Source organism: Schistocerca nitens, chromosome 7 (genome assembly GCF_023898315.1).
Source record: "Schistocerca nitens isolate TAMUIC-IGC-003100 chromosome 7, iqSchNite1.1, whole genome shotgun sequence".
Lineage (NCBI taxonomy): Eukaryota > Metazoa > Arthropoda > Insecta > Orthoptera > Acrididae > Schistocerca > Schistocerca nitens.
This window is the reverse complement of record NC_064620.1, coordinates 296,268,056-296,289,382: the sequence shown is the minus strand read 5'-3', so window position 1 is coordinate 296,289,382 and position 21,327 is coordinate 296,268,056. Positions and strand designations below refer to the sequence as shown.

The following is a 21,327-nucleotide window of genomic DNA, read 5'->3' as shown; positions in this document are numbered from 1 at the left end:
ATTTAGCTTTGTGCTCTTATCTATAACCTTTATTTGAAACTCCTTTTTCTGTTAAATGGTTGTTATGTTATCTAGCTGACATGGTATCTATTACTGTATTTATAGTATGTCTTACTTAAAATATGTACAATTTGGCATTGAATTGCCCTTGTATTTATTCTAAGTTTAAATTGAAACCTGTACAATTTGACACATTCCATATCCTTGTGATTGACTCACTAACTGGATCTACGGAACAAGAAATAAATAAATCAATAAAATTATCGCCAGTTCCAGCCAATGTGAGCTCTCATACAAAAGACCTTGGAGAATAGGTTCACGATAATCACGGATAGGGATTATTAGTGCCTCTATGAGTTTCTTTTTAAGCTTAAGACACAATCCTTTTTTATATTTCTGTAGCGAATGAAGTGATGCTGACACCTACTTACAAACTGCAGTTGTGTGTTCAGTCCAGTCTAAGTGATGGTCCAGAAGTACCCCCATATTCTCTGCAGAAGACAGAAAGGCGATTACTGTGCTGTTTAGGATCCAGAGTGGAAGGGATTCTCTGAATTGAGGAGTAATAAATATTTTGTGAGCAACTAGGATAGCTCGCTTTTCAGATGGGTTAAGTTTCAAATTTATATTCTGTGCCCATTCTGAAAAAGCAATTAAGTCAGCACTTACGACCTGGATGGCTGTGCATAGATACATTGGGCTTGCATGTAGTTATAACTGAAGGTCATCAGCATATAAACTATAAATGATATTTTCTGGGAGATAATAGTCACCACATCATTAACATATAATGAGAAAAGTAATGGACCCTATACTGATCCTTATGGGGCACCTGACACAATGTTCTTCCATTGTGGTCTCTTTGTTCCAATTATTACACACTGTTGGCAGGATGAAAGGTATAAGTAGAATCATTGTACAGTGATTGTAGAAAAGTTTTGACTTTTGGGTTTAGCAAGTTGAATATTAAAGCTGAAATTGTTGAAAGCTTTGCTGAAATCCAAAATGCACATAATAGTCACCTCTTGTTTGTCCACAGCTTGTTTGGTTTGCTAGTCACTTTTACAAGAGCAGTCTTTGTGGTGCTATTTTTCTGGAAATCAGATTGATATTCATCCAGAAGCTTATCTGATGTTACGTAATTGGTAAGATGAATGTGACCTATGAATTCTAGAGCCTTAGATTACACTAACAGAATGCAAATGAACTTATAGTCAGAAAGTTCTTGGGTAGATTCCTTTTCGTGCAGAAGTTTAATGAGACCCTTTTGCCAGACCATTAGGAAGATGCTGGGGGTCAGAGAATGGTTAAAAATGTCTGTTGTTATGACCAGTAATGGATCAATGAGGAAATTGATAATTTGTATTGTAATAATGTCATGTCCTGCAGCTGCTGAAGGAATTCATGCGCAACTGACTTCCTGACTGTGTTAAGGCTTACCGACTGCAGAAAAAAAAATTGTTTTTACTGATCAGAGATACTTCAAGGGAATCGATAGTTTGTGTCCTAGTGCACTGGAGACACTGGCAATTGCATTTGATACCCAGACTTTCCACATTTTCCTGTGTGACAACAAATTTCATCTAGTCACATACCATATGCCATTGTTGTTCATAGTTAGCCCTAAATCAAAGTTGTCTGAACAGACATCTCTGAGGTTACACCAGGCTCTTTTTTTTTTTTTTTTTTTTTTTTTTTTTTTACCAAATTACTAATGTCCCATTTGTTATCGTACATTAGTTTTGCATGCAAATGTGATGTGCTTTCAAGGTTCCCACAGGTCTGAATGAATAATTTGATAAACAAGAGACTGTTTCATTACATTTTGTCACAGCAGCCACATAAACTTTATTTCTTCTAATATTTTGGTGGTACACCTTTTGGCCATCTTCCAAGTAAGCTGATGAACTGAAGCTACAGCACTCATTCCATCCTTTTTTAAACAAGTGCACTTCATTACTACATAGGTGTCCACAGATAAAAATGGGGACAGAGATAGTGATTGTTGGCAAAGAATATGCATAATTAGGTCTATGGCTAACCCATGCTGGGTTACTGATGTATGATTATGAGCTGTGTGTAGCATCATCTTAGTGAGTTTATAAAAGCAAGCACTCAATCTCATGATTTTACCATGCTGAAACCACTATTCTTGTAAATATAATTCTTTGTCAAATGAATTTCAGCTGCTTCCTTCAAAACTGAGCCCCAAAATGATTAAGTGTACATTAAAATTTCAAAATTTCACACCACATAAAGTGACTGGTGTCAATGCAGTGCGCTGCCACATTTGATTTATTGGATTGCATGAGCTAAGTGTATTTAGGGTGTTCCATGCATCTTTCATGAACTGTACAAGTCATCTGCCTGATGTATGAAAGGCCGCACTCGAAGGGGATCTTGCAAACTCCTACCCTGCAGACCAGCATGCCTTTTTTGACAAAATGTGAAAGTGCTACTATCTTTAACTTTGTGCTCACAAAACTTTTTTTTTATATCAGTTTGCACCACATATGGCAGGAAAGCCATGGATTCAAATTTTTTCTGTCTTCTTCTTCATTCCTTATGTCCACATGATGTTTTATTCATAGTGCCTTATTAACTATTGTGGAGAATATACTTTGGTTCGGAAACTCCATTTAATTGTACAAGGTCATCCTAGAGACTGCTCACATATACCATAATGCACTTCACCTATTTAAAAGGGCAAAATGAGTGCCGTAGGTTCAGTCTGTTGGCTCACTTGAAAATGGCTGAAAGGTATATGGCCAAAATATCAGAAGAAATAAAGTTCATTCAGCTGCAGACCCAAAATTTAATGGATCAGCTATTGCCTCAGGAAAACGTGAAAATGCATAGCAAAACACAAGGCTAATCTGGAAAGTAAGGTTACAAGAAATTTTTTGAGTACAAAAAATTAATTTATTCTAATAAAATGTACATGAATTGTAGTATAGGTCTTGCATTATTTTTCCACATGATCACCATTTACCTCAATACATTTTGTTATCTATGGGATGAGCTTATTGGTTCCTGTGTCACAGACATCTCCTGCCGTCTTTTTAAGTCAGTTCTTCACTTCAATTTTCACCTTGTTGTCGTCGGAAAAGTGTTTTCCATGAAGGTGTTCCCTCAATTTATTGATCAGATGATAATTACTAGGTGAGAGATTGGGGCTGCGAGAGGGGTGGCTTAGAACATCCCACCAAACAAAGCCAACAACTCTTGTATTGCACGAGCAGTATGCGCACACGTATTGTCATGAAGGAGACAGACTCTGAATCCCATGACGTTTATTTTGTATGGCTCTGGGAAGTTTTTTCATGGTCTCACTACTTCTTGCAGCATTTATTGTTTCACCTATTTCCTAAAAATCAATGAGCAGAACCCCCTTTTCTGTCCCAAAATACTGACGCCGTGCTTTTCCTCACTGTTTGCTGAGTTTTGAATTTTTTGGTGGAAGGAGAATGAGTATGACACCACTGCATTGATTGTCATTTGTTCTCTGGAGTATGGTGATAAGCCCTAGTTTCGTCTCCTTTCACTATAGAGCTGAGAAAAGCCTCATCTTCAGTCTCAAAATGGTCAAGAAATTTATGAGCAGCACTGACTCTGTTAATTTTGTGTGCTTCGGTAAGCACCTTGGGCACCAACTGTGCACACAACTTGCGATAATTTAGTTGATCAGTTAAGATTTCATGAACAACAGTTCGTAAAATGCATGCAGGTTGTCAATTGTCGAATGATGATCAGAGAGAATATGTTCTTCAATTTTCTGCACCACATTGTCAGTCACAACAGATGGCCTTCCACTTCTGCTTTCATAGTGAATTTTCATCCTTCCAGAATTGAAATTCCATACCCATTTCATCACAAGCTGCTTGACATTACATCCCCTTCACAAACTGAAATAATCTTGCAATGAATTGCACTGGCATTCATCCCCTTAACACTTAGGTAGCAAATTAAAGCACATACTTTGCACTTGGCAGAAGCTGGAATGAGATTGCTCATTTCTAACAGTCACCACAACATTAATCAACAAGCTACTGATTGTTGGGAATGCTCATTCCTTCAGCTGGTCTCCCATTACATGGCAGTGGTACCAACTTCCCCATGGACATTCCATGCTAAAGCTACATGCCTTGTAACCTCAGTTTTCAGATAATCCTCATAATTAGAACAATTGGTAGAACAGTTCCCAAAGCTTCCAGAGACGTTGCAGCACCCATACAAAAGGATCCATTCTTGAGACAGGTTTGCCAGTTCGAACAAACTGGCTGACTACATGCACTTCCTTCAGCAGCCTTCTGTGAAACTTCATTGTCTCCCCCCCCCCCTCCCTGCCCCCACCATATCCTTCATGTTGCCAGAGGTGTGTTATGGTTGAATCAAGATGACTGCCAGTATCGAGTAGCAATTCTGGCAATTCTGTCCATTTGTTTACTGCACTTCTTGCACCAGTAACTGGGGAAATTTTCAGAATGAAGAAATGTGTACTGGCCTCATGTGATGAGGATATTGTGCAAGTGGCTCAAAAATACAGGGCTTGTCAGCTGCAGCAGCCATCACTGTCACAGCTGTGAGATCGGGTGCATATGGATTTTGCAGGCCAATTCCATGGGCTGTGCAGTTGATTTTGATAGATGCATATTCTCATTTCCCAATCATAATGAAAACTCAACAGGCCACAACAAAAAATATCACTAAGGCCCTCACAACTACTTTTTCTATTGAAGGAGCACAATGAACTCTGCAGTTTACTTGCAAGGGTTTTCAGATGTTTCACATCCAGAATGGAATTAAGTATATTACCACACCTCCATTTTGACCTGTGTCTAATAGCATGGCAGAATGTTTAACACACAGATGGAAAAAATCTTAACATCCATTCCTATTGGTTCTACACTGATCCTCTTTTTAGATTAGGTTAGATGTACTTTTCATTCCAATAGTTCCATAGTGAGAAGATCATCCAGGATATAGAACATGTCAGAAAAACAAGAATACACAATAAAAAAGAAAAACAAATATGCTAATGTACGTTCCACATATCCCTAGTGAAATGGTCTTCATCTATGTGGAATAAACAGAAAAATCTTAAACATATTTTTATTTAAAAGGTAATACATAACTTGTCACAAAACATGTACATGTTCAATACACTAAGGCATGCAACATTACAGGCTATTTTCCTATGTTCAAAATATGGTTCAGAATGTTGTTATTCTGAATGATTATATCTTTCAAATAGCATTTTTGGTAAATATTCTTAAGAAACATCAGTTATATTTATGTAATTAAAGCTTAAAAAATCATCAAATGTCAAGAATTGGCCATGTGACAGAAAATGTTCTCTTACTGGTTGAAGTTCTGGTGCTGTGACAGGTTAGGAGTATGATGAAGTTATACATGTGTTATAGGAGGGTTACCCAAACTTACTAGTGCATTTCCATATTTTTTCTGCAAACAGTTTAGTTATTTGGTTATGGTAAATGCATTTACAATTTTTAAGTAATAATAGAAAGGAATTTTGTGAAGACTGATAGTGGAAACATTCCAAAGTTGATGTGCTTAAGGATTCTTTGTTCCTCAAAAACAACCCAGTTTTTATGTTCTAGAAATAGGAAACTTGAAAACTGCATTGCATGGTGACTGGGACAGACGTACTGTCACACAGCAATAATTCATATTATTGTCTTAAAACTGAGGGAATCTGGAACTGGATTATTTGCTCAGACCATGGTGGAAAGATTTTACAGTGCAACTTGTGACAGCTGATTACTGTGGTTGTTGCCAGAACTACTACAGGTTTCCAGGGACCTCTTTTCTGAATTTTACAATTTTTAGACCGTTAATAACTCATGGAAAAACTGCAGAGCATCATTGTGTTTGCTATTTGTCTTCAACAGCTTTACACATTGCAGTTTTTCCATTCCTCTAGGTCATTAATTTAAACCATCAAAAATTTTAAGTAACAAGGTAAAGGGAAAAAGATCTCAGTCCAGAAAGCAGAACCTTCAATTATCTGTTTTTCTACTGCTTACTTAATGCTGCTGAAACACTATGAATTAAAAGTGTTTCAGATGGATCAACTTTTGTTTTATCATAATGCTCTGGTCTTATTTGATTTCCTCACACATTCCACACAAAGTTCTATTTTTCTCTTTGTCAAAATCAAACAGTTTTGTAAGAGGCTCAATTACTGTCTTCAATGACTTGTTTGGGAAGAATAACGTGTTAAATCGTTTCTCAGATGTTTCAGAATAGAGCTACATCAGATATTAAAATGTAATATGATATGGAATTTAAATCCCCTACATAAGTGTATTATGAATAAAATAAATACAAGAAGACAATTATATTAAGTGGGGCATATGTCTGGCTGGATAAAAGGCTCCATCACTGCCCAGCAAGGCCCCTTGCTGGTTTTGGTACCCTTCACCATCACCAGAGCCACTTCTGTTTGCACCATCTGGGGCAAGCCATGCCACTGGATCTGCCACACTAGTGGAGCAACACATTCCCAGGATCAACAGAAGCAGTAGTAGTGTCCTATTCCAAGTCAACATCCCAAGTGGTGGGCCCCTGGCATTCCCAGTTCTCTGGCCATTGTTCATAACCTCTACAGATGTTGGCCTGGACAATATACAGGAGGGTTTGGTCTCCAATCTGCACTGGGTCTGATGTCGGACCCACAGACCAATCAAGACTCAGCAGTAAGCCAAAAACCAGACCCACCACCACCTCTTGCATCTGGTGCCTCATCCGGTAGCAGCTGCTCTACCAGCAGCAGCATCAGGAGCGACAGCCCAGCCTTCACAGCAGGTCACACCTATCCCTTCAATCCCATCATCAGTCACAGCAGTTCTGGCCCTATGGGCCAATTCGAAGGGGAAGGCTCTCTTGCCATTCTGCCAAAAGTAGTGGTACCTCAACTGATTTAAATACATCTGTTGAAGTCACTAGGCACAACACGGTGCATTACATGCACTGGTGCCAGGTCAATAAGGGTACACTATAGTGGCAGACTGACATTTGGCTTGCACACAGACATGTCTAGTTCCACAATGCAGTGCTGTCTTCATTCTCCATTCGACTCTATATGTGGCTTCCATGACCAAACTGACGGAGTGTGCGTGCACCAGTAGAGCAATTCATATTTGAGTGCTTCCAAGCTGGACAAACTTACTTCTCCAGGACTAAGATTTAAATTATTCAGAGTGATGTAATGGCCAAAAGGAGTACACCTAGCAAAGTTTTGTTGCTGCTGAGTTCAAGGAGAGGCATGATCTGTTACATTCTGTGATTTATTTGTACTTAATTTGAGCTCAATAAAACCTGTGTTGTTGTTGAAGCAGAACTACAACGATGTATTCAGATAAAAACAGTGGTACCACATTTAATGTTCACTCTTTGTGGATGAAAGTAAAGCACGAGTTTCTGACAAACCTAGAAAGAGGTTCCTTGTTTTATATTGAATCTTGCACTTGTACGGCAGTGATCCAGAATGTTTCCAAATAATGGAGTTCGATTTCAAAAACTGAATTAATGCACATGTCCTGATTTCATTGTATATGATACTTTCCTCTTGATAATGGAAGATAGTTTCAAAGAGGTAACATTACTGTTATCACAGCTTCATTCTGTAAATTTCCTTCATAAGTCAATCAACAGTGTTGTGCTGTTTTGTGACGCAGCATCACTGATATCCACTCAAGTCTCTCTCTCTCTCTCTCTCTCCCTCTCCCCTCTTTCTTTTTTTTTTCTTTTTCTTTTTTTTTTTTGAGGGGGGGGGGGATGCAAGGGATGCTCATCTGTCTTATGATAGGTTTGATGCTGCTTGCCACGATTTTATCTCCATTGCCAATCTTCATCTCACAGTGGAATCTACACCCCAGAACCTCAAATCTTTATAGTATGTATGCTCTGAGTTCCCCTACATTTCTGTCCTCGGCAACTGCCTCTACTACCAAATTAATTTTTCTTCTATGTTTTAAAACATGACCCATGAGTATCATCCTATCCCTTCTTCTAGTTAGTATTCTCCACAGATCCTTTCCCTACCAGTTCTGTACAGAACTTAATTTCTTATCTCATCAGGCCACTTAAAATTGAGCATGCACCACATCACAAGTATTTTAATTCTCCTTCTCTGGATTCCATACAGGGCATGATTCACTTCCATATGGTACAGTACTCCAGGACAACATTCTGAAAAATTTCTTTCTTGAGTTAAGACCTATGATTGATATCGGTAGACAACTTTTAATGAGGAATGCTTCCTTTGTCTGTGATAGTCAGCTTCTTATATCCTCTTTTTTTGTTTTTTGCTTTCAAGGTAGCAGAATTTCTTCACTTTGTGTACAGCTTGGCCCAAATTTTGATGCTAAGTTTTTCACTAATCCCTTCCCCACTGCTTCTTAATACTTATGTCTTTCTTTGGCTTACCCTCTATCCATATTCTGTGTTCAGTAGACTGTTCATCTCATTCAATAGGTCCTTAACACACTAACTTGCCGTGATTTTCATCCTGAATAACTGATTTTAGTAGTACAAATCTGATAATGGCATACACTTTCATCTTACAAGTTCCAGTCTGAATGTCAATTTTCTTTACAAACCAGACTTGTGTGTATATTTTTTGGTTTGTTATCACAATTAGTTTAAAAAGTCATGGACAAAGAAAAGCAGGAAAGCTCAGAAATGAACTTGAGAAAAATGCTATGTTGTCTATGACCACTACATTAATTAGAACAAACTACTAATTAAATTCTGGAATAGTATGATTCCTCTGTTGCAGTTAGTACAATGTGAAAATGAAATGAAAATTATTAATATTCTTTACAGCTTTATTCTGTGGCATAAAATATGAAGCTACATATGTATCAGCTCTGACCTGTCGTTGTCAAGTCTCCTGCGTCGACACATGTTTAGTGCGGTTTGTCGGACCAGGGAACCCAATACTCGTCTGCTCACTACCATACCATCCACAAGAGGTGTAGCTAAGGAGGTTCGGCCTATAGGCCCTTGTAAGTGCACTCGGAGTAATCCGCTTGCTAGTGATTGCAGGAAGATTATGAATGTCTCCCTTTCCTGAGGACGCGATGATTCCAGGCCAGTATATGTTGTTGAAAGTAGTTCACCTGTAAGGACAACTTTGTGTTAGTGAATAAATAACTGATTGTTATGTGCCAAAAACAGTAAAAGATGCATTTACAGAATGATTTTACTAAGACAAGCAGTGAAGAATCTATGATACAACAACAATCAACTCAACTTTTGCTCAGGAGAGGCACAAAACATGACATCCTGAAAATTATTTCAAAATTCAAAATAAAAATGAACATTCATATTAATTAACAAAACCTGTAACCCTTAACTAGTGAGGTATGATCTCTCATACCGCATGAGATTTTTGCACTCGCTCTCCAGGGTCAATTTTGGCAGAATGCTTTTACAATCCCCCTATCCTCCTTAAATCAACGGACCTACAATATTTTATTGTCAGTCATATTATCACCTTCTTTTTTTGATGTTAACACATGTTACTGACAAATGTTGGGGTTTCATAGACTGTGTCTCGTGAACTAGAAACATGTTTTCTTCAGTGAAGTACAAAGCACGTTCACAGAAAAGCATCAGTTCTTATGATCTTAAGTTCGATGAAATTGTTGGTGGCTGGAGGAAGATGTACATAATACAGATCAAGAAATACACAAAATGGCAATTATTTTGCAATAGCCAGTGATCACAGTTCTGCTAGCATACAAGAGGATCTTTTAGAGGAAGAACTTCACGTCAATGGTGATGGGTACCTTTCTATCTCTCCAATAAAATACTTAAAGTGTCAGTTAAAATCAAATATGTTCTGAGTGGTGGAAAAGAACAGTGTAGATGAGAGCACAGAATGTCAATTTTGCAGACTTTCTTTTTGTACCTATCAAGTGCAATATTATGTGAAAGTTTGAACCTTTGAATTTAATTTTGTGTGAAACTTTCCTGTTATAATGTCAAGTTGAACACATATATTTCAAAACGAAACAACACTTATCTCTGAGCAAGTTGACAAAGCAAGACATGTGAACAAGGTAACGTTTGAATGAACACTGAGTCCAAGTCTAGCGGCTGCTGGCTGGCTGGCCGCTTAGATGGCGTGGCTGCTGCATGGCTGGCAGACAGCGCCGCATGTAGAGGATGCGCGTAATTGCGCGGTGGCACTTTGAATGATCGGCTAGTCACAACACATTTCCTCCCTTTGAAATGTTTGCACTGGTCTTGATGGAGGTGGCCTGGAGACTGCTAATGTACATAGGCATTGTTTGACTGGCCATCAAGTCTCGAGGAGGAGGCTTCCCGTACGGACGGAAGTGTCAAATGGTTCAAATGGCTCTGAGCACTATGGGACTCAACTGCTGTGGTTATTAGTCCCCTAGAACTTAGAACTACTTAAACCTAACTAACCTAATGACATCACACACATCCATGCCTGAGGCAGGATTCGAACCTGCGACCGTAGCAGTCGCACGGTTCCGGACTGCGCGCCTAGAACCGCGAGACCACCGACGGAAGTGTCCCCGATGATAACGGGTCGAGATGACAGGAGATATAGGGGTCGAATCTGCTGGGGCCCCATGCACCAATCTGCCCATTGCAGCAAATCCAGTTGATATAAGAGGAGACATGGGTGATGTGTCAGTGTCCCTAGGAGAAGGAGGCAAGTAGATTGGCTCCGACAGAAGATGGTCATCCGGTTCCTGCATGGGCTCGTCTCCTGGTGGCGTCCGTTCTTGTACTGGCACCGAGATGACGGTTAGAGGGCTGCATTGTGAGTAATGAGTGATGCCAAGATCCCGAATGTCAGGTAGAGCCGAAAGTGCTGTAGCGGCATTCAGAACAGGCGTTGCCGGCACCCGAGGCCGAAGCTGGTCTGAACGACGCACTGCAACTCCCGTGTCTGTCTGGATTTCATACAGGCGTCGCCCACAGTGTCGTAAGATGCAGCCTGGACTCCATTTCGGCCGCCTGCCATATCCCCGTACCCAGACGAGGTCGTCGGCGGTGAACCGGCCAAGCGAAGGCATCCGCGGCCGTGAGGTGGAAGGCCACAGGAGATGAAGTAGCGTGTGGGCCTGTCGGCCATGTAAGAACTCAGCCGGGCTGTGGTCGTCCATGTGGGTGAAACGGTAAGAAGCCAGAAACTGGAGAAGCGCATCATCAGCAGAAGAAGAAGTCAGAAGTTTCCGCATCTGAGCCTTAAATGTGCGGACCAGTCGTTCAGCTTCACCGTTTGATTGTGGATGGAACGGAGGGGCCGTGACATGCATAACGCCGTGACGAGCACAAAAATCCGCAAATTCGGAAGAGGCAAATTGCGGACCATTATCAGTAACAAGAGTAGAGGGAAGGCCTTCCAAAGAAAAAATGCGGGAAAGAGCTCTTGTGGTTGCCACGGTGGTAGGCGACGTGCAACGGACAATGAAAGGAAAGTTAGAGTAGGCGTCAATTACGAGGAGCCAATAAGTACCTAAAAAAGGTCCCGCGAAGTCAGCATGAATGCGCTCCCAGGGCGTCTCAGGCAAAGGCCACGGTGACAAAGATGACTTCGGTGTGGTGGCCTGTGACACACAAGGGCCGCAGGCAGCGACCATGTGTGCTATTTCAGAGTCAATGCCGGGCCAGTACACATGACAGCGTGCCAGAGATTTTGTACGAGACACACCCCAGTGCCCTTGGTGAAGGAGGTGCAAACCTGAAGCACGCAAAGACGCAGGTACCACAACACGCGGCGAAGGATTGTCGGTGGAAAGGAGGATAACACCATCCCTAGCCGTGAGGCGGTAGCGCAAAACGTAGTAATTCCGCAATGGGTCAGAAGTCTTAGTGGACGGACGATCTGGCCAACCCTTCTGAATACAGGATCAGAATCCGTAGCAGCTGCCAGCCGGTCCCCGGTGATGGGGAATCCATCCACAACCCACGGCTCGGCAACATCCAGATGGAAACACAAAAGTTCGTCTCTATCGAATGCCAGGGAAGGCGAGACAGTGCATCAGCATTCACATGTTGAGCCATCGGCCGGAAATGAATCTCATAATTGAAATGAGACAAGTAAAGAGCCCAACGCTGGAGGCGGTGTGCAGCCTTGTCGGGAAATGACATTGATGGATGAAACAAGGAAACAAGTGGTTTTTGATCCGTAACAAGATGAAATTTGGATCCATAGAGAAAAAACACCAAACTTATGAAGAGCATAAATAATGGCCAAAGCTTCTTTTTCAATTTGAGAATACTTTTGTTGGGCATCCATGAGTATTTTGGAGGCATAAGCAATGGGTTGTTCAGAGCCGTCTGAAAAATGGTGCGCAAGGAATGCACCAACCCCGTATTGAGAGGCATCCATGGCAAGAACAAGATGTTGGCCAGGTCGATAAGTAGCCAGGCATGGGGCCTGTTTCAGTATAGTCTTCAATTTCTGGAAGACGCATCGCATGATGTGGACCAGTGAAAAGGCACGTTTTTATGCAACAGGCGATGCAACGGCTGAGCCACCGAAGCAGCAGACGGTAAAAACTTGTGATAGTATGCTATTTCCCCCCAAGAAGGCCTGCAGTTCCTTAACAGATGTAGGGCGAGGAAGGGCATTGATCGCAGCGACAATTTGCTGAAGCGGACAAATACCATCGCGAGAGTGTTGAAACCCCAAGTACATGATAGATGCCTGAAAAAATTGTGATTTCTGAAGATTACACTTAAGACTGACAGTCTGTAAGACATGAAAAAGTGTGTGGAGATTCTGAAGATGTTCTTCAGTGGTGGAGACAGTGACAACAATGTCGTCCATATAATTTATACACACAGGGACAGGGAGCAATAATTGTTCCAAGAATCGCTGAAAGAGAGCAGGGGCGCTGGCAACCCTGAATGGCAATTGTTGGTATTGATAGAGTCCGAAAGGCGTGTTAAGGGCCAGAAACTGCCGGGAAGCAGCATCGAGAGGAAGTTGATAAGCTTCCGACAGGTCAATTTTAGAAAAATACTGGCCTCCAGCTAGTTTAGTGAACAATTCTTCAGGTTGGGAAATAGGGTAAGTGTTGATGAGGCATTGCACATTTACAGTGGCTTTAAAATCACCACAGAGACGAATTTGGGCTTAGCAATGACAACGACAGGAGAGGACCACTCACTAGAAGTGACAGGAAGCAAGACCCCTGAAGTAGTGAGACGATCCAGCTCCCTTTTTACCCGATCAAGAAGGGCCACAGGAATGGGCTGAGCCCGAAAAAACTTAGACCGAGCAGTGGGTTTGAGCATGATATGAGCTTCAAAGTCGTTAGCGCGGCCTAACCCAGGAGAAAAAAAGGGACAAAAATGTCGTCGACAAGGAATCCAATTGAGCATAAGGAATAGCATCACAGATGATATTGACACAGTCATCTATGGAGAACCCAAAAACGCGAAAGGCATCGAAACCAGAAAGATTCTCTGTGTTACTCTGGTCGACCACAAATATGAGAACAGTGCGAACGACGGATTTGTAAGATACCTCAGCATTAAATTGTCCCAAGAGAGAAATTTTCTGTTTATTGTACGTCTGTAATTGCCGAGAGACAGGTGATAGGAGTGGAGAACCCAACTGAAGATACGTCTGAGAATTAATTATAGTGGCAGCAGAACCGGTATCCACCTGCATGCGAACATCCCGACCAAGGATTTGGACAGTGAGGAATAACTTCCCTGAAAGGTAAGAAGAGCAATTGACAGACAACACAGAAGCAGAATCAGCATCACGGTCATGAACATCATGTATGCGGTCGGATTTGCAAACGGCAGACACAATGACCCTTCTTTTTGCAATTGGGACACATGGCCCAACGTTGGGGACAGTCCTCCTATGAATGTTTCGTAAAACACCGCGAACATGAAGGAAGTTGCAGGGGGTTTTGCTGCAGTTTCTTAGAGGGTTGTTTACGGTTAGGCCGAAGCTGCGCGTGGGAGCGTACCGCGGCCACGTCGGCCGGTGGGGACGCACCGTACGTGTCGTCAACAGCGCACAGAGGTTGTATTTCCCCGATGTCATCCCACACCTCTATCTGCGCCCCAGCGGCGCGAGAAATTTCAAATGACTGCGCGATGGATAGGACTTCATCTAGAGTTGGATTTACCAACTGAAGGGCATGTTGCCGAACTTCTTTGTCAGGCGCCGACCAGATAATAGCATCCCGTACCATGGAATCGGCATAGGATTCTTTGTGAACGTCAGTAACAAATTGACACTTTCGACTGAGACCGTGAAGTTCAGCAGCCCAAGCACGATAGGATTGATGTGGTTGTTTTTGACAAAGATAAAAGGCAACACGAGAGGCTACCACATGCGTTTGCTTTTGAAAATAGACAGAAGTGAGCACATTTCTGCAAAGGACAAGGACGCAGGATCTTTCAAAGGAGCCAATTGCAACAACAACTGATACATTTGAGGTGAAATCCATGAAACGAACAGAGACTTACATGTTTGTTCGTCTGTGACATGAAATGCCAAGAAGTGCTGTCGAAGATGTTTTTCGTGATCAGACCAATCTTCTGCCGTCTCGTCGTAAGGAGGAAAAGGAGGTATAGACAACGAAGAGAAACGCCCCGCATTTGATGCCACAACGAAATCGCGAATCGCCAATGTTAGAAGCATTTGCTGTTCAATGAGACCTTGCAATAGTTGCTCGACAGTAGCCATGGAAAGTTGTGGGTCAACGATGAAATGGAAATATCCACTACCTTGTCGCCAATTGTTATAACATCAAGTTGAACACATATATTTCAAAACGACACAACACATATGTCACTGAGCAAGTTGACAAAGCAAGACATGTGAACAAGGTAATGTTCGAATGAACACTGAGTCCAAGTCTAGCGGCCGCTGCCTGGCTGGCCACTTAGGTGGCGTGGCTGCTGCATGGCTGGCAGACAGCGCCGCATGTAGAGGACGTGCGTAATTGCGCGGCAGCACTTTGAATGATCGGCTAGTCACAACATTTCCATATTTACGTGTGCTATTTAAAAAAACCACACAAATGTACATGATTATGTACAATAAAAATTAAAATACTGCAGGCTTTACTTAGTGCAATAACATCAACAGTAAGTATTTAAACAACATTTAAATAATTATAAAAGTAAATGTAATACAATTTAAACTGTTCAAATTATTTATGCCTTAAGTCTCGATTTAAACATAATTGTCACAGAGACCACACATCTTAGTATACATTACAGAACAGCACCTAGTGATGAAGGCTGAAGGTATTTAATAGACAGTTCAACTGACCTGTGGACATTTACTGATCATTTTTAAAATTATTCTTGCAAAAAATTTATTCATACATGAAAGGGCATGTCTTAAACTGTTCTCCCACATAGTTGTCACCATTGTTCAGACATTTGTCATACAGAGAAAGCAACATTCCTACGCCTTCTTCATAGAAAGACACTGCCAGTGAAGATAGTCACTCCTGAATACCATTTTTTACGTCATCATCACTGTCAAAGTGCCTTACTCCAAAATCACAATTCAAGTTTACGAACATGTGGTACCCCAAAAAATGCAAGATTGGGGCATAGTGTTGCTTCATGACAACAAATCACCTGATGTATAGCCCTGGTGTCGCACCTTCTAACTGCCACTTCTTGAACTTCAAGCATGATTTTAGAGGAAGGCATTTTGACAGTGATAATAAGGCAGAATCCGATGTTAAGCTGTGGCTGTCTTCACTGGTGACATCTTTATATGAAGAGCACATAGAAAAGTAGATTTCCCATTATGACAAATGTCTGAATAATGGTGGTAAGTTAGAAAAATAGTTTTAGATATGTTCTTTCTTGGATAAATAAATTATTTCAAAGACATGTTTATGACTTTTTCTCCAAAACCGTACTTACTTTCTAGACATGCCTCGTATATGCCAAATTACTTTTTATGTGTTGAACAATTGATAAACATAAATTTCTAGGTATTTTGATAAGTGCACATGTTACACGGAAAGAGTACATCAGCCACAAATGAAAAAAGGTTAGCTGTTATGAAACTCATAACAACAATGATTTCTATCCTAAAGCAAATTTACTGTGAGCGAATCAACTCACATCTGAAATATAAAATCAAAATAATGAATGGGGTGAATGTAGTCCACATGGATAGGCTAGTCTGGCTCCAGGACAAAGTGGATAGAATCACTGCTAACATTAATTAAAAGTCAATCCTGCATTGGGTACATTATTAAGTTTAATTTAATATGTAATCTGTGTATGTTCTTCAATCATGAAATGGAAAATGGAGTACACGAAACAGAGATGATTATCTTACACTACTAAGTAATAAAAGAGCAATGGATCACAACCCAACTGCTGCTTGAAGACATTTCTTTAAAATGTTGCCAAAAGGTATAAAGTAAATCTATAGGAATCTTTTTATGGACAAGTAAAAACAATTAGTATTTAAGGGATATAGTATACACATGCTTAGAGATTTCTGATGGTCATCATTTATACAACTATATTTTGTACACATCTAGTAGCAATTTATTAATAACAGTAGTAAATATTTACTTCAAGACATCTAAAATGTCATATTTAATGTGCTATTTTTCATACATATCCCATTATATTCACCATATGATTTTATTTATTAACATTAATGCAGAAAAATGTTGGATGTCAAAGAGTGCAAATGTATTATGGGTAAAGCATTATCATTTATTATGACTATTATCCTTGTTATTGTATGTCACCTACTCAATGGAAAGTTTAGATGATCTTCAAAGCTTTCAATCCACACTACTAGCACTTTTGTGTTAGAATGTGTAGGCAAATTTCGAGTGGCACCTGTCCTCCTCCGACTTCCTTCTCCTGGAGAAGGCTGTTTGTCTAGATCAAGTGAGAGAGTCCGTGGTTTATCAAGCGATCGCTGACTTCGAGGATTGCTTTCTGAGATGCTACGCTCATACCAACCTGTTGAAAACAGATAAAAGTGTACTTTATATAATATTATCATTTCTTAAAAGATAATGGCATAATGACAAAGTTTTAGTTATGAAAGCATCATGTAATGTTTGGAGAAGAATAGGTTTTTTGTTGGGACATTCAGCGGTGTTGCACAACTATGCACATGTATTCATATATTAGTATAAGTGCAATGAAAAATACAAACAAAAGAATAAAGGTAATAAAATCAATCCCCATATTTTTTGAATAAATGACACATCTGGAAACCTGAAAACTGTTAAAGTTTCTGATGACACGATAGGCAGAATTAGTACAGCCATTCCTAAATAAGTAATCATTGAAAAATCAACAATGGGTAGTAAAAGACTTTGTTGATATAGGCCACTTATTGGAGGGGGGAGAGTGCCAACAAGGATACCATTAAAATTATTAGGATGACTAGGCTTTTCAAGACAAAGCATTGAAAGGCAAAAAATTGACAGATATTTTGATACAGTGATTGACAATCATACTTTGAGAGAAGTTAGCACTAATGTCAAGCAGTAGTACAGAGGAAACCTATCTATCACTGAAATGGATTGAGGACATTGCTGGATGAATTCTTCAGCTGTATTTAAAAGTCTTGCTTTAGTTGCTATCAGCCTTGGCATCACCATCAGACATATCTATCAAAATCTTCTTCATCTATAGAAAGTCTTATTATGGACCCTGGCTGGTTGAAACCAGTAACTGCATTTTGAAATGTTCTTGTGAATGTTGTTGCAAGAAAACAGAAGGAGACTGAGATTCATTGGGAGAATATTGAGGCAATGTAAATCATTCACAATATAAGTGGCTTACAAATGTCTTACACCACCCATTCTTTACTTTGTTTGTCTGTCTGGGACCCTTATCAGGTACAATTAACAGAAGAAAGAGCGAAGATCTAATGCAGAGAAGTGAATGTTGTCATAGCCTCATTAAGTAACAACAACAACAATGTTATTTAAATGCTATTAAGTACTAGTGGCAGACATTACGAGAGGTGTGTTGTGCTTCACAGAGAAGTTTACCGATAGTATACATTCCACAATTAGCCACATACATCTCGAGAAATGACCAGGAAAAAACAGCCAAAGAAATTATAGTTTGTGCCTAGGCTTGACAATAATTGTTATATCCACGTGCCATTCATAAATTGTAGAGGAAAGAGGGGGAAATTACAGTGTTACCAGAAGCACCTCTCTATCTGACACAGCAAGGTGACTTGTGGAGTATATATGTAAATGCAGATGAGGGAGTTCATGGGATTTCTGAGCCAGATCTCTCAAGAAACACCTACTCAACACCTTGACCTCACACCATCTAGGTCATCTTTCCTGTGTAAGATAAAGTCTCATAACAAAGTACAAACTTTAAAAACATGCCTGTTGTCTAAGTATGTCCATGGTCTTCTGTATATTTAAAGTTTTAGTCCCCCTGCATGAGGCCCAAATCCATCCATGTACCATACCAATATGTGAGCTTTCATGTGTTGGACTGATTCTACGGCAAGTTGATCATTCAGCAAGTGCTATGTTTTGTAATCTACCAGACTAGTATAGTACTTCTTACACCCAACCAGTGAAGTACTCAATGCCAGATCATGAAAATGGAAATGTTTCACAACTACAGTTTACATTTTGTCATTCATCATTTAATGTTGTACGAGTCCACAAATGGCAAAAAATTGAGAACTATGATTATTTAAATGTTACAGCAAAGCTAATGTCATGAAATTAATATTTAAAATGACATCATGTTAATTTTGTTCAATAGTACTATTTCACAATGTAATAAAGAACCATCCAAACCAAAATGTACAACTCCTGCACAAGTTCTTGTGAAAATAATAACAGCAGAAATAATGTTGTAATTAATTAAAATATTTATGTTATTTGGAACCAATTGCTAAAAAACCATATTTCTCAAAATTTGGATAGAAAACTAACTTTCTCCAAAACTTTTTTTTTTTTAATGTAAAACGTATCTTTATTTTTGGTAAAGCTTAATCTGTTCCTGGACTTTCATAGAACTGTGACTTTTAATTATAAATTTAATTTAAATGAAGATTTTGATGACACTGTATAATATAGCAATTGTAATTTGTATACAGAGTTGCAGCTGTCTCCTCCTTCTCCTCCTCCTCTTCCTCCCCCGCCCCCCTTCCCCAGTTACATTATCAGTGTTAAGATAATTATTGTTGGTGTTAGTTTGGTTCCAGATTATATTTTTCAGTACACAATGTTTAAAATTAATCAGTGAAATAGCAAAATGTTAGTTATTATTTAATGCTATTGGAATGAATAAATACATCAACTGGAAATAACTGTCTGGTTATTATTTCACATAAAAAACCCTAGCAATATTTTCATTACACCCCACAGCTAAGTATTCATACAAAATCTATTCCATTCTGCATTACCATCTGATGCCATTATCTGTCGGTTATGTTAAAAAAAAAAAAAAAAAAAAAAAAAAAAAAAAAAAAAACCACCTAAATTTATGAACTTAATACGTACAAATTTAAAATAATGAATATGATTATTTAGACTTATAATCAGATGGTGACATTGGAGTTTCCATACTAGAATCACCATTTTATGATGTAATTGTCAATACTTTATGCAAACAAAACCTGCTTCTATGTACTTTGATATGACCAGGGTATTACAAACGGTGACAAATGTGGTTATTTCTTTCTAATAAGTTATTCATTTATTTTTAATGATCTTTGCATCTTTTATTCCTTTGTTTTACCATGAACTCAACACACTTTCACACTGTGTTTACATTAGCTTGTTGTAATTCACAATGCACTTGCATGAGTTGAGTGTATTATATAGATCAATTTTAGTACAGTAAATGGCTGGACCTTTTAGCTTCAGAAGAGACTGTGGCGTGCACGCCATAATAATTTTAACAGGAAGAGTACATTAACAAATCCTTTAACTGACTTCAAGATGCCAAAGATCACTCTGTATGAAGGGGGTGATCCTCCTTGAGGCATTCTTCTTTTACATTAACAATTGAATAGTCCAGGGAAAAATCTGATAAGTCCAAAATTTGAAAATATCTGTTTTTTTTCATAATTTAATAGACCAGCCAGTGTAGTTTTAGCTGGTTTTACAGAACTGGTGAAAAACCTGATGAGTCAAGAGAGATTCTGATATCTTGTAAAAATGTGCAGGCGAAAAACATTATAAGTCCACACAAAACAGGGAAATATCCTGACAAGTCCAGAGAATGCAACGATAAAATTTTATGACTTAATGATTCCCAGCCCACGCAGGTCTGTTTTCACTAATGTTATCGTTGTTTTATCATTGTTGCCACAGTCACTGTTGTGTATAAGTTGACCATTGTTGTTAGCTTTGTGGAGTTTGTGAAGGAAGTTAGATCTAGCATTGTATTCTGTCAGTGTAAAATGAATAAAGGAGACACTGACTATCTACTTGTGACAAAAACTATAGAATGTCATCAAAGAAGCTGACAAAGAAAGGGAAGAAGTATGGTCACGTTAGAGATGCCTCCAAATGTTTGAGATTGCCGTCACATGAAACAGGAGAACCATGTAAGTGCAAAAACAATTGTTTTGATATTATCAGCGATGAAAATAAAAGGAATACTATTAATAACATGAACCACTTTCAAAATCATGATGAAAGTGGTTTAATCACAGTGGTCCCTGTACAGTGCAGGCATCCTAGAACAGAAGAGCAGGAAGAAAAGTTTCGTGATGCATCATATAAATTCACTGTTTGTGTTACCATTAATGGAAGTGTCCAAGAAGTACATGTGTGCAAGCAAGCATTTATGTCGTTACATGGAATAAAGAAGGGCACGGTAGATTATTTACTGAAGAAAATTAAAACTGGAGACCAACCACTACAAGACGGCCGAGGGAAACACAGATCCCGCCCACAGGCTTTGAAAGATGAAACACATGCAATAATAAGAGGGCACATTAAATCACTTAAAGGTCGCAACAGCCACTACAGTTTGACGAAGTCAGAAAAAATTTACCTACCAGAGTCTTTGAATATTAAAACAATGTTCCATATGTTCAAGGAGAAGTTTCAGGATCAGAATGTGTCGTATGAAACATACCGCACTATATTCAATTCCGATTTCAATATAAGTTTTGGATAGCCACAATCTGATACTTGTGGCTCCTGCGATGAGTATCTAGCCAAGAAGAAAAATTTGGAGAAGGAACTGACTTTAACATCATCTGTTGAAAATAAAGTAAGGCTTCATTCCGAACTTCGATCCAATGAAATAGCCCATGAATTGCATCTCAGAAAACAAATAGTG

General features: G+C 39.4%; 1 protein-coding gene across 7 annotated transcripts in view; it reads right to left on the bottom strand.

Moving 5' to 3' along the window:
* LOC126194626 (ral GTPase-activating protein subunit beta) overlaps positions 1 to 21,327 on the bottom strand; it is a 425,832-nt gene that overhangs the window by 5,193 nt on the left and 399,312 nt on the right. For all 7 annotated transcript variants that reach the window (XM_049932779.1, XM_049932783.1, XM_049932785.1 and 4 more), the window contains 2 exons: positions 16,783 to 16,998; positions 8,900 to 9,146 (listed from right to left, as the gene is read on the bottom strand). In XM_049932779.1, the coding sequence (XP_049788736.1) occupies positions 8,900 to 9,146; positions 16,783 to 16,998 (463 nt within the window). The remainder of the gene's footprint in view (positions 1 to 8,899; positions 9,147 to 16,782; positions 16,999 to 21,327) is intronic.